This window comes from Peromyscus eremicus, chromosome 8a, assembly GCF_949786415.1.
Source record: "Peromyscus eremicus chromosome 8a, PerEre_H2_v1, whole genome shotgun sequence".
NCBI lineage: Eukaryota > Metazoa > Chordata > Mammalia > Rodentia > Cricetidae > Peromyscus > Peromyscus eremicus.
This window is the reverse complement of record NC_081423.1, coordinates 41,069,430-41,085,973: the sequence shown is the minus strand read 5'-3', so window position 1 is coordinate 41,085,973 and position 16,544 is coordinate 41,069,430. Positions and strand designations below refer to the sequence as shown.

The 16,544-nt window shown below is 49.7% G+C and overlaps 1 protein-coding gene across 4 annotated transcripts in view; it reads right to left on the bottom strand.

The window, feature by feature from the left end:
* The window catches only part of Larp1 (La ribonucleoprotein 1, translational regulator), a 54,819-nt gene extending 49,860 nt beyond the window's left edge, over nt 1-4,959 (bottom strand). For 2 of the 4 annotated variants that reach the window (XM_059270605.1, XM_059270606.1), the window contains exon 1: nt 4,582-4,959. In XM_059270605.1, coding sequence (XP_059126588.1) covers nt 4,582-4,936 — 355 coding nt within the window. In that variant the 5' untranslated portion in view covers nt 4,937-4,959. Of the gene's footprint in view, nt 1-3,561; nt 3,582-4,299; nt 4,413-4,581 lie in introns of those variants that run through there. The other 2 variants (XM_059270607.1, XM_059270608.1) reach the window with 2 other exon arrangements.
* Nucleotides 4,960-16,544: the final 11,585 nt, after the last annotated feature.

Below are 16,544 nucleotides of genomic sequence, written 5' to 3'. Positions count from 1 at the left end.
GGTGCCTTTATCTGCTGAGCCATTTCACTGGCCCCACAAAAATAATTTTAAACAGTGTTTACTATAGCAACACTTGGGGGTTCCCACTGTGTCTGGCACATGTGCTATGGACTTGGTAAACATTTACCACCTTCAATTCTTACAACTCTCCAAAACCACTACCATTACTCTCCTTTAGAGGAGTAAACTAACAGTGACTCAGGGAGGTGCACAATTCCAAGATTACACAGCAAGTTAGAAACTTAGCTAGGGAACCAAAAGTGTAAACCCAGTTTCCAGAGCCAGAGTCTAAAGACTTAAATGATGCTGTGAGGCCCTAGTTTAGCAGCAGGGGCAGGACAGGGTTCCAGGACACCAGGAGTTAGGGGGCTTTGTAACCCTGACTCTGCAATCATCAGCAATCATCAAGGAGACTCATACAAACACAAATGAGGCACCGAAGTCTCAGACTCTATCCCCAGCTCAGGCACAAGCTTTCTCAGTATACCCAGTGAGAGGCAGATCCACAACAAACTCATACAGGCTGCTTGCTGTATTGGAGAGCGTGTGTGAGCTCTCTCCAGAGACTTAGAGATGCAAATTAACTAAAATTTGAGGCAAATTAAAACTTGATTTGGAGTCGGGTGCCTTTAATCCCAGCACTCCAGAGGCAGAGGCAGTAGGATATGAGTTCAAGGCCAGCCTGGTCTACAGAGCAAGTACCACGACAGCCAGGGCTACACAGAGAAACACTATCTTGAAAAACAAACAAAAAAAGTAGTAATTTCTTTGAGTGACTGACCAACCTATAAGACTCTCATGACCAGCCAGGTGTAGTGGGACACCCCTTTAATCCCAGCACTCTGGAAGGCAGAGGTAGACAAGTCTCCAAGTTGAGGCCAGCCTGGTCTACAAAGCAAGTTCCAGGACAACCAGGGTTGTTACACAGAGGAAAAGGGAAAGGAAGGTCTATACCATGGGCTGGCAAAATGATTAAGCAGATAAAAGCACTTGCAACCTAGGAGGACAATCTGAATTCAGTCTCAGGATCCATATATGGTGGAAGGAGAGAACAGACTCCTGTAAGATGTCCTCTGACCTTCATTCACCAGCACCCCATCACACAAAACAAATGTTTGTTTGTTTTTTTAAAAAAAAGCTGTCCATACATATGCTTTGTATCCCAAAACAAGCAAAGGTAAATTTTTGTGGATTTTTATTGCATCAACTCAGAGTCAAAAGTTTCTTTTTTTTTTTTTTTTTTAAGGTAGTGTCTCCAGTAGCTTGCCCTGAACTCTCAGTCATCCTTCTGCCTCAACCTCCCTTGGGTTGATAGATGTGAACCACCATGCCCAGTTCAAGGTCAACTTTAAAGCAATCCGTGTTTCTTGTGGGGGTGCTGAGCTATACACAGAAACAAAACATGTACATTCTTTGACTGATTTCTTTTCACAAGTAAAAAAATAAAATAAAAATAAAAAATGGAGATCCAGATAAAAGTTCCTGAGGTCCCGGGCTGGAGAGATGGCTCAGAGGTTAAGAGCACCGACTGCTCTTCCAGAGGTCCTGAGTTCAATTCCCAGCAACCACATGGTGGCTCACAACCATCTGTAATGAGATCTGGCACCCTCTTCTGTATACATAATAAATAAATAAATCTTAAAAAAAAAAAAAGTATAAAAAAAGTTCCTGAGGTCCCATAATCTCCCAGGCACTAAACCAGTGGTTCTCAATCTGTGGGTCATGACTCCTTTGGGGAGTGAAAGATCTATTCACAGGGGTCACTTTAGACCACTGGAAAACACAGGTATTCACATTGCAACTCATAACAGTAGTAAAATTACAGTTATGGAGTAACAACAAAAATAATTTTATGGATGGTGGCCACCATAACATAAGGAGCTGTATATTAAAGGGTCACAGCATTAGTAAGGCTGAGAACCACTGCACTGAACTAAATCACGCACAGGTGTCAGTTATTCCAGTGAGTGCTCACTACTATTTTTTGAGGCAGGCATATCCTAAGTTAATCTGTGTTGTACAAAGGAGGAAGGTGACAGACTCTGCTATCAAGTGGTACAGATAGCATTGTGAACACATCTGAGCCTGGAACCTATGTATCTCTTTCCACACAGGCACTCTATAGATTCAGGGGGGGCGTGGCTTGAATTAGGGAACTGTTGGGGAGGGTGTCCAAAATCTCAACATTTAAAATTATAAACCTGCTGGGCTTGGTTGCTCGAGCCTTCAATCCCAGCACTCAGGAGGCAGAGGCCGGCAGATTTCTGTGAGTTCAAGGCCAGCCTGGGTTACAAAGTGAATCCCAGGATAGTCAAGGCCGTTACAGAGAAACCTAGTCTCAAAAACTATAAACCTAAAACCAGGTATAGTGTTATATTCCTGTAATCTCATCACTGGGAAAGCAGAGGCAGGAGAATAAGGTCAGGACCACCCTTGATTAAGTAAGTTCCAGGCCACCCTGTGCTACATTAAGACCATGCCCTCACCCACCCACTAACCCTCCAAAAAAATACAAACCTTGGGAGTTTAAACTAGATTGAGAACTCCACATGGGAGGAAAGAGATGGTAAAACATTATTTTATTACTAGTTACTGCTTGTGTCCCTTAAAAACTAAAACAGTAGCCATCAGAGCCAAAAGGAGGCTAAAAATAGGCATTTGCAGCAAGCTTTGGAAAGCTTAGCTTGCTTATGAGACATTCATTTTTGTAGACTCCAAAAAACATATGCATCATAGAACACAAAACTCCCAAGACCACACAGCCACTCCACAAGTGTCACTATAAACACGTCCACTCTGCAAATAAACCAGGGCTGAGAAAGGACCTACAGATCCCACTGGCTGTGAGATAAGGCCATGACCAAACCTTACCAGACAGACAACCCAATCACGGAATTCACTCTACAAAGCACCAAGGCCTTAACAAGCTTAAATGCAGAAGCTACTGGATTAATTCCGGTAGTTTGCCAAAAGACTACTCCAAAGATTGTAAACCAACTGGTAGCCACTCTGTTTTATGATCCCAAAAATAAAAAAACAAAGAAACAAAAACAGGACAGGCCGGCGGTGATGGTGGTGCACACCTTTAATTCCAGCACTCCCGAGGCAAAAGCAAACGATCTCTGTAAATTCAAGGTCAGCCTGGTCTACAGAGCGAGTTCCAGAACAGACTACTAATGGAACCCTGTCTCGAAAAACAAACCAAAAAAACTAACAAACAAACAAACAAAACAAACAAAAACAAAAACAAAAAAGGAACAGAACATATCCACCCTACCTAGAATTTGTTCTTTGGTCACTTAAATCGTGTCTGGCTTTATCCGGAGGGAAAGTTGAGATGCCAGCCAAGCTGTCTTCTTCCCACGATCAATAACCCCAGTGACGCAAGCTATCAAGGGCCCTTGGCTTTACACAAAATGCCAGCTCAGGCACCCAATCCTGCCTGATGTCACAGCTGATTTAAAACCCACAAGGCAGGTTCACCAGTAGCTAAGCGCGGCGGCCTGAGTGAACAGCCTCATTTAAACTTCTGAGGAGCGCGGCTCGGGAGGATGATTATACCTCTGGGTTTAAAGTGGGGCAGGACCAAAGAGCGTCTTAAAGTTGTTTCCCCCACTCTGTGGGTGGAGAGCGAGGATCTGAAAGAAAATGGAGGTTTCAGCACTGCCCCTTGCATAAGAGGATTCTGGAAGGGAAGGAGAGGAAGAGAACACTGGTACTACAGCACACCCCCCCACCCCATGTGCCCTCCTCCTAATGAAGCAACCCTAAGAGAAATCGAAAGGGCAACCAACATGCTGCTGAGGATGGGCTGTGCTGGCTTCCTCCAGGGCTAGGCCTGCACTTTCCCTGCACTCTGGAACCTGAAAGCGGCTAGCTCTGACTTCTCGGTGCCCACGGTTTAAGGGAGTTTTAAAAATAAATAAATAAAAGTACTGGGACTCTGACGGTGAAACTCCAGGGCCACGCTCACTACAAGACACCAGGGAACACACAGGCGGAAGCCCTGTGTGCCCCCCAAGACACAGAGCCGTGTGCCCCTCGTTGACCAAGCCGATCGCACTCGATCGGGATTCCCTAGTCACCTCCCGTCCGGACTCGGAGGGGGAGGGGAGCCCCGCGCGCAGCCCAGGCCGGCGAGCGCAGCGAACAGCCCCGGCGCGGCGCATGGCGCCCAACTGTCACCCGCCCGCCCCGCACCGGCCCGGCCACTCCTTCGCCGCCACACACGCCCCTCGCGTCGCCGCAGGCCGCCACCGGCTCCGAGGCACGCCGGAGCCCGCACTCTCCACGCCTCACCAGGCTCCCCGAGGCGCAAAGTTGCTAAGTTCAAAGCCAGGCCCCGCTCAGAGCCGTGACACATGTTCACCGAACACGCACTCCCGGGGCGCCAGCACGCATAGGGAACACAGGGCACACTGAGCGCACACTGAGCGCACACCGAGCGGCCCCGCCCGGCCCGGTCCGGCCAGCAAGGCCCGAGGCGCGCCGTTGCCACCAACCGCTGCTGCCCCGGCAGCCCCGCTCTGAGGGAAACGCCCGCGTCACCGCGCGGGCCAATGCCGCGCCGAGCAGACCCACCTGGAGGCGGCTGTCCGTTCACCGCGGCCGGCGGCGGCGCGTGCTTCGTCCACGGGTTCACCTTGGGCGGCGGCGCCTCCACGAAGTCACGCCGGCCGCCGTCCTCGCCGTCGCTTCCCGCTGGGGCTTCGGCGGCGGCGGGTGGCCGCGGGCTCTCGCGCTCCGCGCCGTCGCGGCTGGGCCTGGCGCAGGCGGGCCTTGGCCTGCGGGCGCTGCCGTCCGGCTCGCCGCCGCCGTCGCCCGGGCCCGGCTCGGCCTGGGCGTCAGGCGCGGGCTTCTTCCTCGCCAGGCCGTGCTCGTCGGCCTGCAGCAGCGCGGCACCCGCCGGCAGCAGCGGCTCCACTTGAGTGGCCATCTGCGCGGAGCGGCCGGGCGCGCCGCGGGCCCCGCTCGAGGCCGCTGGCGGGGCGCCGGGGCCCGGGCCGCGCGGACGCGGGGCGGCGCGGGCGGGCGGACGCGGAGCGGCGCGCCGGGCAGAAGGCTCCGGCGCGCCTGGCCGGCCTGGCGGGCCTGGCGGGCCTGGCGGGCCTGGGTCCCCGGCCTGCGTCCCCCCGCCCCCGGCCCGGGGCGGCTCGGGGGGCTGCAGCGGTGCGGACGGCCCGGGGGGGGAGCGGCGCGGAGAGCCGAGCCAGACCACGCGATCCGCGGCGGGCGGCGGGCGGGCGCGCGCCTCGAGACGCGGCGCGCGCGAGGGGCGGGGACGGCGCGGCGGCGGGCGGGCGCGCGCACGGCGGAAGACCCCGCCCCGTCCCCGCCCCCCCGGCGGCCATTCCTGCGGCGCAGCAAGCGGACGGGGGCGAGCACGTGCCTGATGCAACTCGGGAGGGCGGGGGTGGGGGAGGAACCTTAAAGGGCCAGCGCCCAAGAGCCGCCGCAGGTGGAGCACATGGGGCCTGGCCACGCGGCCAGTCGGCCTGCTAACGCCGGCGATGTGGGTTGCAGGACTCCGGCAAAGAGGTCTTTTCCTGCGTCGGCCCTGACTTGGCAGATGCTGCAAAGGAGTTCTTTGACTGCCCCCTGTAGATAGCTCCTGGCCCCACTCTGGTGACCTTGGCCCAGCCGCTGCCTAGCCAGGGCACCCGCAGTGGGTCCAAGTGAGTTCTTACCCCTTAGAGGCGGCGAGCACCTCGAAAGAGAACGGAATTCCCAGTAGTGCCCACCTTATCCAGGCCCCCGAATCACCGTGTTTTATGAGCAGGAAATGGCTTTTCTTTCAAGTAGCTTGTGTTTTTTCTAAAACATGGTTTAGGGTGGAGTTGAACTGACAATTGGGGGACTCCGAGAGCTTTGAGATTTGTATCCTAACACTGACCCCTTTGCAGTTTAGGATATCCGATCAGGTCCACTTCCCAGCTCTCAGTGGCTGGCTCTGTTGTAAAATGAAGAAACCATTTTATTCCAGGTGGTTTCAAATTTCACTGTCATTCGGTTCGATAAATATTTACTGACTTCGTGCTCCGGGGGGCCAGCAGACTTCTTAGAAAGGTCTGCCAATAAACCAGGCTAACACGCACCTGTCCTCCCGGAATTTATACTGTAAGGTGGGGAAAGGCACAGTAAGCACGAGAAACAAATGTTGACTGGTAGTTACTACACGAGGTAGTGAAGAAGACAAGATTAGCTGGAATGGGAGAAGTTCTGGGACAGGGTCTAGAAATCTGAGAACCTTAAGACTGCAGGCCTTCCCAGAAGTCCCACACTCACCTATAGCCCTAACCACCTGGAAGACTGGCCATCTCCAAAAGGACTAAAGGACAGGTAGTCTCCTGGATGGAGGGCAAGGCTTCCTGAAGACTCTTGGAGGCCAGGCTTTGGTATTATGATCATCAGCAATACCGGAAGAAGTGCTGATAGCAATCTGATGTCCAGCTCCAACTCCAGTCACTGGCCTGAAAGCCTGGGACAGCTCTCTACACTCTCAGTGCCCCTCTCTCAGAGGAAAATTAAGGGCAACTAATGCCTGATGGAAAGGGTCAGTGGAACAGTCAAAGTGCCCCCATTATAAGGCACACACTAAGGCCAGTGCTTGAAGAGGTGCCAATGAACAAGGTTTAAAGGGACTCGATAATTTAAGCAGGATTTTACAAAAGTGGCATGTATACCCTTAATCGGAGAGCACATCATTACACATCGCCACCAGGGTGCTCTTTTACTTATTGGTAAATACTTTCTGAAGGTGGTATTTACACTAGACCTTCTCTGGGCTCTGTCGCCATTGACATAATTGTCATTAGTGGCCATGTTTTGAGACGGAATCTCATGTAACCTAGGCTGTCCTCAAACTAACCACATGGCCCAGGGTCATGACCTTGAACTCTTTTGAGACAAGGTCTCATGTAGCTCTGGCTGTCCTAGAAATCACTCAATAGACCAGGCTGGCCTCAAATTTACGGAGATCCACCTGTCTCTGCCTCCTGAGTGCTGGGATTAAAGACTTGTGCCACCACACCTGGCATGGAGCAGTTCTTATAGCACGTAATGGGAGTTGTACCCCCACTCAACATGTAGGCATAGCAGGGGTTTGTTCAGCATATAACTAGCTGGCTTATCTACCCAGCAATCGGTGTCAGTGCCAACAAAGCTGATCGGGCCCTGCTGGGTAGGAACTGGGGCTCTGAGATGGCTGCTTTGGCCCTCCCTGGGGCCAGAGAAAGGCATTGAGGGGAGCAGAATTTAAGAGACCTTTTAAAACTATCCTCAACTAGAGATACTTAGCCCTGAGAAAGTAAACTGAATGATTACTTCATCTTCTTGTTTTGAAGATGAAGTCACTGAAGTTCAGAGAAATAAAGATGCTTATCCAAGGGCACAGGTCAGTCTATGGTAGAACAAAATCCAATTTTCCTACATTAAAATACAGAGGGCTGGAAAGCCGAGCAGTAGTAGCACACACCTTAATCCCAGCACTCAGGAGGCAGAAGCAGGCGAACCTCTAAGTTCAAGGTCAGCCTGGTCTACAGAGTGAGTTCTAGGACAGCCAGGGCTACACAGAGAAACCTTGTCTGGAAAATAAATAAGTAAGAAAATGGAGGGCTGAGGCTAGAGCAAAGTCTCAGTGGTTAAGAGCATGGGCTGCTCTTTCAAATGACCTAAGTTTGGTTCTCAGCACCTACATGGTGTCTCACAACTGTCTGTAACTACAGGTCCATGGAATCAGATGTCCTCCTTGGGTACCAGACACCCATGTGGTGCACAAATATACTAGAAGGCAAAGCACACATACACAAAATAAAATAGAATCTTAATAATAATAATAATAATAATAAAGCTAGGCAGTGGTGGCACATACCTTTAATCTCAGCATTTGGGAGTCAGAGGCAGGCAGATCTCTGTGAGTTTGAGGCCAGCCTGGTCTATAGAGCAATTTCCAGGACAGCCAAGACTGTTACACAAAGAAACCCTATCTTGAAAATAATAATACCAAAAAAAAAAAAATTTACACGCCTTTAATCCTAGCACTTGGGAGGCAGAGCCAGGTGGATCTCGAAAAACCAAAAAAAAAATAATAATAATAATAATAATAATAATAATAATAATAATAATAATGGGCAAGCTAGGGGTGGTGGCACATGCCTGTAATGCTGAGACAAGAGGATTGCAGAGAGTTTGAGGCTAGCCTGGGCTAAAGAGAGAGTACTAGGCTAGCTGGAACTAAATAGCAAGACCCTCTCTCAAAATAAAAAATAAAATACAAAATAAGAAAAAGTACTGAAGGCTGGTGCTGCAACTGGGCTGTATATGGCACCATCCAAAAAGACAGCTGAGAGCCGGGAGGTGGTGCCTTTAATCCCAGCACTCAGGATGCAGAGCCAGGCAGATCTTTGTGAGTTCGAGGCCAGCCTGGGCTACGGAGTGAGTTCCAGGAAAGGACAGCTGGAGAAAGGAGTTGGGTTGTAATACAGGAGATGTATTCGGATCAGGTTGTTTCCCCCCAGTACTGAACATTCAATGTCAGTCTCTTCTTGAATGCTTATAGCACATGCTGTACCATGATACTACTGAGTAATTCAAGCTAATGATTCCAGTGATTTTTTTTTTTTATTTTATTTGAAGTGCTATGAAGATTGAACTCAAGGCCTTGAGCATTCCAGGCCCAGTGTTGGACTACTGAGCCTACATCTCAGCCCAGATTTCTTTTTTTTTTTTTTTGGTTTTTAGAGACAGAATTTCTCTGTGTAGCCTTGGATCCTAGGTTGTCCTGGATCTCGCTCTATAGACCAGGCAATCCACAGAGATCCACCTGACTCTGCCTCCCGAATGCTGGGATTAAAGGCGTGTGCCACCACTGCTCAGCTCAGCCCAGATTTCTGATTCCTGACATACTATAGTTTTCTGAACACAGAATTTTTTTTTTCTAAATACTAGACAGGACCAAATAATTAATATAGATACTTGTTTTAGAGCCGGGCATGTTACTGCATGCCTGTAATTCCAGCATTCAGGTTGTGTGACCAGGAAGATCAGGAATTCAAGGGCTGCCTTGTCTACATATTGTATCTGAGGATAGCCTAGATTACCTATGACAAAAAAAGCAAAAGTATTTAATGGGTCTAAATACCTTCATGCAGCTGAATATGTATGTTTGCTCCTGGTGCTAAGAACTTCCTGAACTGAAACAGAGTTGGGAATGAAGACCAGATAACTGGGAGACTGGCTGATAACCCCCATCCCTACTCTGGAGCTATGGAAGACTCGGGGGCCCCCTCAGCCCAGGACCATTAGGCTGTCTTATTTTAGGACTAGGGAACTAGGGATGAGTGAACGAGGAATGACCCGCCCTGTACTTTAGCTTACAGCACACTTGCTCATACAAGAGAGTTGGTTTTGTTTTATATTTATTTGGTAATTTTTTTTCTTTTTTTTGGGGGGGGGCATTCAGACAAGGTTTCTCTGTGTAGCCCTGGCTGTCTTGGAACTCGCTGCGTGGACCAGGCTGACCTTGAACTCAGAAATCTGCCTGTCTCTGCCTCCCAAGTGTTGTGATTAAAGGCATGTGCCACCAGACTATTTGGTGGATTTTTGATGTATATGGTTGTCTTGCCTGTATGTATATGTGTGCCATGTATGTTCTAGTGCCTGTGGAGGCCAGAAGAGTGTGTCAGATCCTCTGGAATTTGACTGTGAGTCACCATGTATATGCCAGGAACTGAACCCAGGTCCTCTGAAAGAGCAGCAAGTGCTCTTAATTGCTGACCCATCTCTCCATCCTCAACCATATTTATAATCCTCCTGTCTCTATCTCCCAGCTCCTAGGATTATAGGCATGCACCTCCACACCTGGCCTTGGACACAGGGTTTTATTCCTCTGTGAGTTTAATTTTCCAAAGGACCTTGGGTTTGTAAAAGAAATTGCACTGCCCTCCCCCCCCCCCCCCCCCCCCCCCCCGCTCCCAACCCCAACCCCCTCCCGCTCAATTCCTCTGGTAGCTCTTGGGTACAGTACTGCCTATGCCAATAGGTTGGGGGTGGGGGGTTAAGACTGGGGAGAGACCTTGGCCCGGAACAAACAATGCCAGCTGGGGAGCATTTTCCATCCCCAAAGACTCACAGGCCCTCTGGCACGTGCATGTGTGCGGTGCAATGACCTCAGCTCCTGGGAAGAGGCTCAGCTGAGGTCACCTCCGTGACCTGTCATGTGGGAGCGAGTGGGAAAGGACACATTTGTCATCACACCTAATCGTCCAGCAACTGTTTCTTAGCAGGTGTGATGATGCACCCCAGTTACACTTCAGGGGAAGGTCGCGATGGTTTGCAGTGGAGAAGGGCTAACAGAAGCCAGCTTTCCACACACTTGCCCCCCACCCCCCCACCCCCCCCACCCCCCCACCCCACCCCCACCCCCCACCCCCCACCCCCCGATTCGGCACCTGGCACCAGCCTACCTTCACCTCATCAATTCTACTTAAGCAAATTCTTTGTCCTTCCTGCATCTCTGCTGCCCTCCACGGTGGTCTCAGGACAGGTCTCACGCATCCCAGGCAGGCCTAAAACTCACAACAAAGCTGAAGGTGACCTCCAACTTCTCATCCGCTTCTACCTCCAGAGTACCCATTACGGTCATACAGCACCGTGACCAGTTCATACTTCCTACAGTGATGGGGCTTGAACCCGGGGCTTCCTACAAACCAGGCAAGCACACTAGCCACTAGACTCCGTTGGCAACCCCAGGCTTACCTCCTGATGGGACTCCTACTGGCCAGCCTACTGTGTGAGGTTCACCACACAGCCTCAGGCTGCCCTCTGACTGATGGACTTTGACAGGCCCCACCTCTGCTCAGCAGCTCAGTGTTCTTACCAGCACAGCTTGACCCTCGCCTCTTCCATGCCCTGCTGTCTTCCTCCCACACTCTTCTACCCTCCAGCAACAGGAGATCACTCTGAGCCAACAAGGAGAAGCAAACCACACAACCAGGAAGTTCCATCGCACCTGAGTTAGAAAAGCTCTCATCAAAAAGAAAAAGAAAGAGAATAAAATAAAATAAAAAGAAATAAAAAAAAAAAAAGCATGTTGGCAAGAGTGTGGAGAAAAGGGAAGCCTTTTGCACTGCCAAGGGAGTGTAATTTAGTGTCACCACTATGGACTGTCAGTTGGCTCTTTCTGCAAAAAAGTAAAATGGAACTACTGTTACGATCTAGCTGTGACAGGACGGGCTCCAAAGCTACACAGAGAAACCCTGTCTCAAAAAACAAAACAAAGCAAAACAAAACAAAAAAAGAAGTACAGTATTTGTGTGTGTGTGTGTGTGTGTGTGTGTGTGTGTGTGTGTGTGTGTTACTGTATGGCCATGGGCACCACACTGCGTGTGTGGAAATTCAGAGGACAACCTGCAGGAGTCAGTTCTCTTCTTCCATCACGCGGGTCCTGGGAATTAAGCTCAAGTCATGAGGCTTGTCAGCAAGCATCTTTACCTGCTTAGCCACTTGCCAACCCAGTATTTTTTTTTTAATTGAATTTAAATACGGAACCATGGGTCTAGTACATAGTGACCCTTTGGTCTTGCTCTCCTCTCATGTGACTCTAGCCCATTGCCCTCATTCAGATCCCCTGATGACCCCATCCCTTTAGTCATGAGGTGCACACGAGTCCTTGGAGACTAAAGTGGGGGTGGTGAGGACTCCAGGAGACAAGGACAGGAAAGAGGCAGGCCGGGAAGCCTTCTTGAAAGTGGCTGGACTTGAGAGAGAATTTGAAATGGTGGAGGATTTGTTCTAACTTAAAAGGAGTCCAGGGGAGGGGGCAGCTGGCTCCAGACCTTGGCGTCCTTGAGCGATGTCTCTGAGTTTTCCTGACAAGGCTTCCTAGGCCTTTGTCTTGGTAGAGATGAGGAAGAACATGAGCTGCCCTGTATCTTGGGTGAGCTGTGCTGTCCAGGAAATCCAGTCAACATACATGGTCAGTGTCAGTTTGTGAACAGACGGAGTGATTGTCATCTTCCTTCTCAAGATTCTCAGGGTGTCAGGGTGAGGCTGTGGAGGAGGTACAGTCACAGCCCCAAGTATGATGTGGGGCCCCTACGTTAACCACAGGAACGGGATAAAAGGCTAACATCCATTTTGTCACCGTGAGCCAGAGGCTGGGAAAGGGCACTTTTATGTTGAGGACAGAGCCTAATAACACAGACTGTGGAGAATCATAAAGATATAGTCCATCTTCGGACCATCTGGAGAAACTCAGGGTGAACAAGGGGGAGATAGATAGCTCAGCAGTACAGCACTTGCCTAGCATGCACGAATCCCTGGATTAACGCCTCAGTACCGCAAAATACATAGATTAATTAAATAAAAATGTTAAATGAGCCTATTGCTGTCGGAGGTCCCCGAACCTTTAACACCCATGGCAACTGCTTAGAAGTAGTGACTGCAGCATCTCCCAAAGCCATATATATACCTATGACAGGTTTCCTGTGTTCCTTGGAACCTGCTTTAGGAATCACTGGCTCAGGTTCTCATTCAGCCTTCCCTCTGTAGAGAGCTCTGCTTTTCTCCTTATTTCCTGTTGCTGCTTCTAGTGAGATCTAGAAAAAGTCCCTTTTCTTCACCTGAACTTCAGCCTACATATTCTAGAAGTTTCCATCCTTCCTAGCAGTCTTTTTTTTTTTTAAGATATATTTATTGTATGTGAATACATGTTTTGACTGTATGTATGTCTGTGTACCACATGCGTGCCTGGTGTCTGAGACATTAGAAATGTTGGAGTTACAGAGGGTTGTGAGCTGCCATGTGGGTGCTGGGAACCAGGACCTCTAGAAGAGCAATCAGTGCTTCTTTTTTTTTTTTTTTTTTTTTTTTTTGGTTTTTGAAGCAGGGTTTCTCTGTGTAGTTTTGGTGCCTGTTCTGGATCTCACTCTGTAGCCCAGGCTGGCCTCGAACTCACAGAGATCTCCTGGCTCTGCCTCCTGAGTGCTGGGATTAAAGGTGTGTGCCATCACTGTCTGGCATACAACCAGTACTCTTAACTGCTGAGCCATCTCTCCCTTTTTAAAAAATTTTGGAAGGGCAGTGGTGGCACACAGGCCTTTAATCCCGGCACTCAGGAGGTAGAGGCAGATAGATCTCTGTGAGTTTGAGGCCAGCCTGGTGTACAGAGTTCCAGGACACCCAGGGCTATGCAGAGAAACTCTGTCTCAAAAAAAAAAAAAAAAAAAAGAAAAAAGAAAAAAGAAAGAAAAAAAAAAAAAGAAAAGAAAACAAACAAACAAACAACAACAACAAAATCCTAGTCTGTGCTAGGTTACCACTAAGCTATGTTCCAGCCCTACTATCTTATTTATTTACTTTGTGGAGTGTGTGTGTGTGTGTGTGTGTGTGTGTGTGTGTGCGCGCGCGCGCGCGCCGCGCGCGCATTCATCTTTTGTGATGTGTGTGTGGAAACAGAATAACATTCATGACTTTGTTCTCTCCTTCCTTTACATGCTTATTGAACTCAGGTCCTCGGGATTGGTGGCCGCTATCTTGCAGATCCTGAATAGCAGTTTCCAGCGAATGTTACACCTGTGGCATCAGACGATTGAGGGGAATATAGGGCTAAATAGCATTAAGCATGGTTCTGATGTAGAGTGCAGCACCTTACCATTCATGGTGATGACCTTTGATCCCAGGGAGGGGAGGGGAGCTTGTGGTGAGCTGCAGGCCACCTGAGAGCCCGCACCTGTGAATAGCATGAGGTCACAGAGCTTGCACATTCCAGGGTACTTGGATCTCTGTGTCCACCCTAGATACATGGAGAAAGAAGGAACTGCCAGTGAAAGTGAGCGGCCTGATTACCACTTGAGTAAAGTACTCAGAGACCTGCTTACAAAAGCAGGGTGGAGGCAGGCTCATTTGCATGGGTAGCTGGGACTGGTAGACCACTGTTACTTCCTTCAATAGATTTTCCTCTTCCTCTCCCTCCTCCCTCGCCCCTCCTCCTCCCTCTTTCCTCCTCTCCCCTTCCTGCCTTCCATTTCCACTCTTCTTCTGTTCTGTTTTTTGGACACAGGGCAATGCTATCTAATCCTGGCTAGTTTTGAATTCACAGTGATCCTCCTGCCTCAGCCTCCCAAGTTCCCAGCTTACATGTCTTGGGAAAAAAAAAAAAAAGCCCCTCTAACAGCCTCCTATTATAAGAACTGACTCCAGGACCTGGGCTTGGGGCCGTAAGCCTGGAATCCCAGCACTTAGATGGTGAAGGCAGGAAGACCAGAAGCTTAGATCATCATCTGCTACACATCAAGTTTGAGGCCAACCTGGGCTACACCAGACCTTGTCTCAAAACAAACGACCACAACAAACAGATCTCTCACAAACTGCACCCAGCTCTAGACTTCCTCTCCTGAGGCTGATCCCTGCCAGTCAAGTTCCAGGAGACGCACTCCAGCTTGTTCTTACTCCCTGGACCCTTATTACCTACCTTCAACCCTCAGCTTCAACCCCTCCTCTCAGACAGACTTCCCTAGAGTGGCTTGGCTGACAGGCTCCTTGTTCTTCATAGCCAGATCACAGTGCAACTTTGTGTGACTTCCTACCATGGACTCCTCTGCTACGGATGCTCTGTGCTTCCCTTGGCATCCCAAGTGCCAAGCTGAGCAAAGTCAGTCGTTAGTAAATGTACTGAATGAATGCTATGTGGCCTCACGTCTCTGGGCCTCCATAAATGAAGTGACCTGGTTAAAGTCCATGTTGCTGAGCATGCAGGGCTCTCTGCTATCCCTGAGATGAAGACCGGGGCCTCAGGCGCACAAGCACTCAAGGCGTGCTGCGTTTCTGAAGCATTGGCTCAATACCCTGTCATTTAGCACTCTGCTATTCCTTAGTTCTCAGGTAAGGGCACCTGCCTCACCCTCCTAACACTCCCCACTCACTGAACCCAGTGCTGAAGAGGGAATAGTATGCAGTGGGGTGGGGATGAGAAGGATGCCTTGGAAGCCCCAGGGCAGGTGGACTTGTCTGTTACCATCCTCATTTGAAAGGCTGCAATCATTTTCGTTGTTGCTGTTTTTGAGACAGGATCTTACTTTGTAGCTAGCCTGGACCTCACTATGTAGACCAGGCTAGCCTTGAACTCACAGAGATTGGTGCTGGAATCAAAGGTATGTGCCACCACATACCTTCTTGAAGAGAAGTCACCAAATCCTGCCATCTCTAGGTCAGAAGGGACCTTTGGGTCCTTGGCCTCCTTTGGGTCACTTGGTCTAGTCCTCTGCCTTAAAACTAACTGCCTATAGACACTCTTGACTCTGCACAAAGTGCTCAGACATGGGCCTTGTAGCCTATCATTTGCCTGTCGGCTTTCCTCGGAAAGATTTTCATCAAATGGTGTAGTGTACAAAGAGGCAGGACAGTGGAGGGATGAAGATCCCAGGCGTAAGTGTGCAGCATGGGCTGCCTAAGTAGGATTCCAACTCCGCAGGCTGACATACTGTGTAAGCTGGAGCCAATGGGAAGACTTAGACCTCTCTGTGCCTCTGCTTCCTGACCGTCAAACAGAGAAAATGGTGTTGGGCCACTGGGACACTACATAGTGTTTACATACAGAGGGAGAGGGAATGTCTCCCCTGATAGATGCTGCCTGTGGAAGGCTGCCCTTGCTTAGAAGGTCTTGAATTCAGATGTTTTCTGGACTGGTTGGTTGGTTGGTTGGTTGGTTGATTAACTAAAGAGAAAGTGGGGCCCAGCCCAAAGAACCCAGATTTAGGGTTTGGACATTGAGGTGGGAGCACTCAACCTGTACACGTCTTCACTTCCTCTTTCAGAGCGTCAAGTATCTCCTCTGAATGGCGGGGCAAGCGAGAGCAATCCTGTCTGCTTCCTGCACAAAGCCAGTACGTAGATCTAGTGCAAAAGGGACAGGAAGGCTTTGGAAATGAACAATACCGCATTCATGCAAGGGCTGCCTTGCCTCTGTGAAGCCCTGGCTTTGTGAGCACATCACACTAGCCTCAGACAGTCAAAGAGCCATTCTGGGCCTGGCCAGGTGGCTCAGCAGGTAAGAAAGGGACTTCCCCCCAACCCTGAGGACCAGAGTTTGACATCCGTGGGACCCACATCAAGGAAGGAGAGAACTGACTCCCACAAGTTCTACTCCGACCTCCACATGTGAGCATGGCACATGCACATGCCCACCCCCTCCAAAAAATACAGAAATGTAATTTATTTATTTATTTATTTATTTATTTTTGGTTTTTCAAGACAGGGTTTCTCTGTGTAGCTTTGCGCCTTTCCTGGATCTCGCTCTGTAGACCAGGCTGGCCTCGAACTCACAAAGATCCGCCTGCCTCTGCCTCCCGAGTGCTGGGATTAAGCACGTGCACCACCACCGCCTGGCTGTAATTTTGTTTTTAAAGAAAAAGAAAAAAAAAGAGAGCTAAACGCCAACTGTTTGGCAAGCCATGTATTTGTGGAACTTCCTGTGAACTCAAAGCGAACCCCCTAAAAACATTCATTCCTTTCAGTAAAAAAATCCCCAAAACATTGAGAAGAGTTTT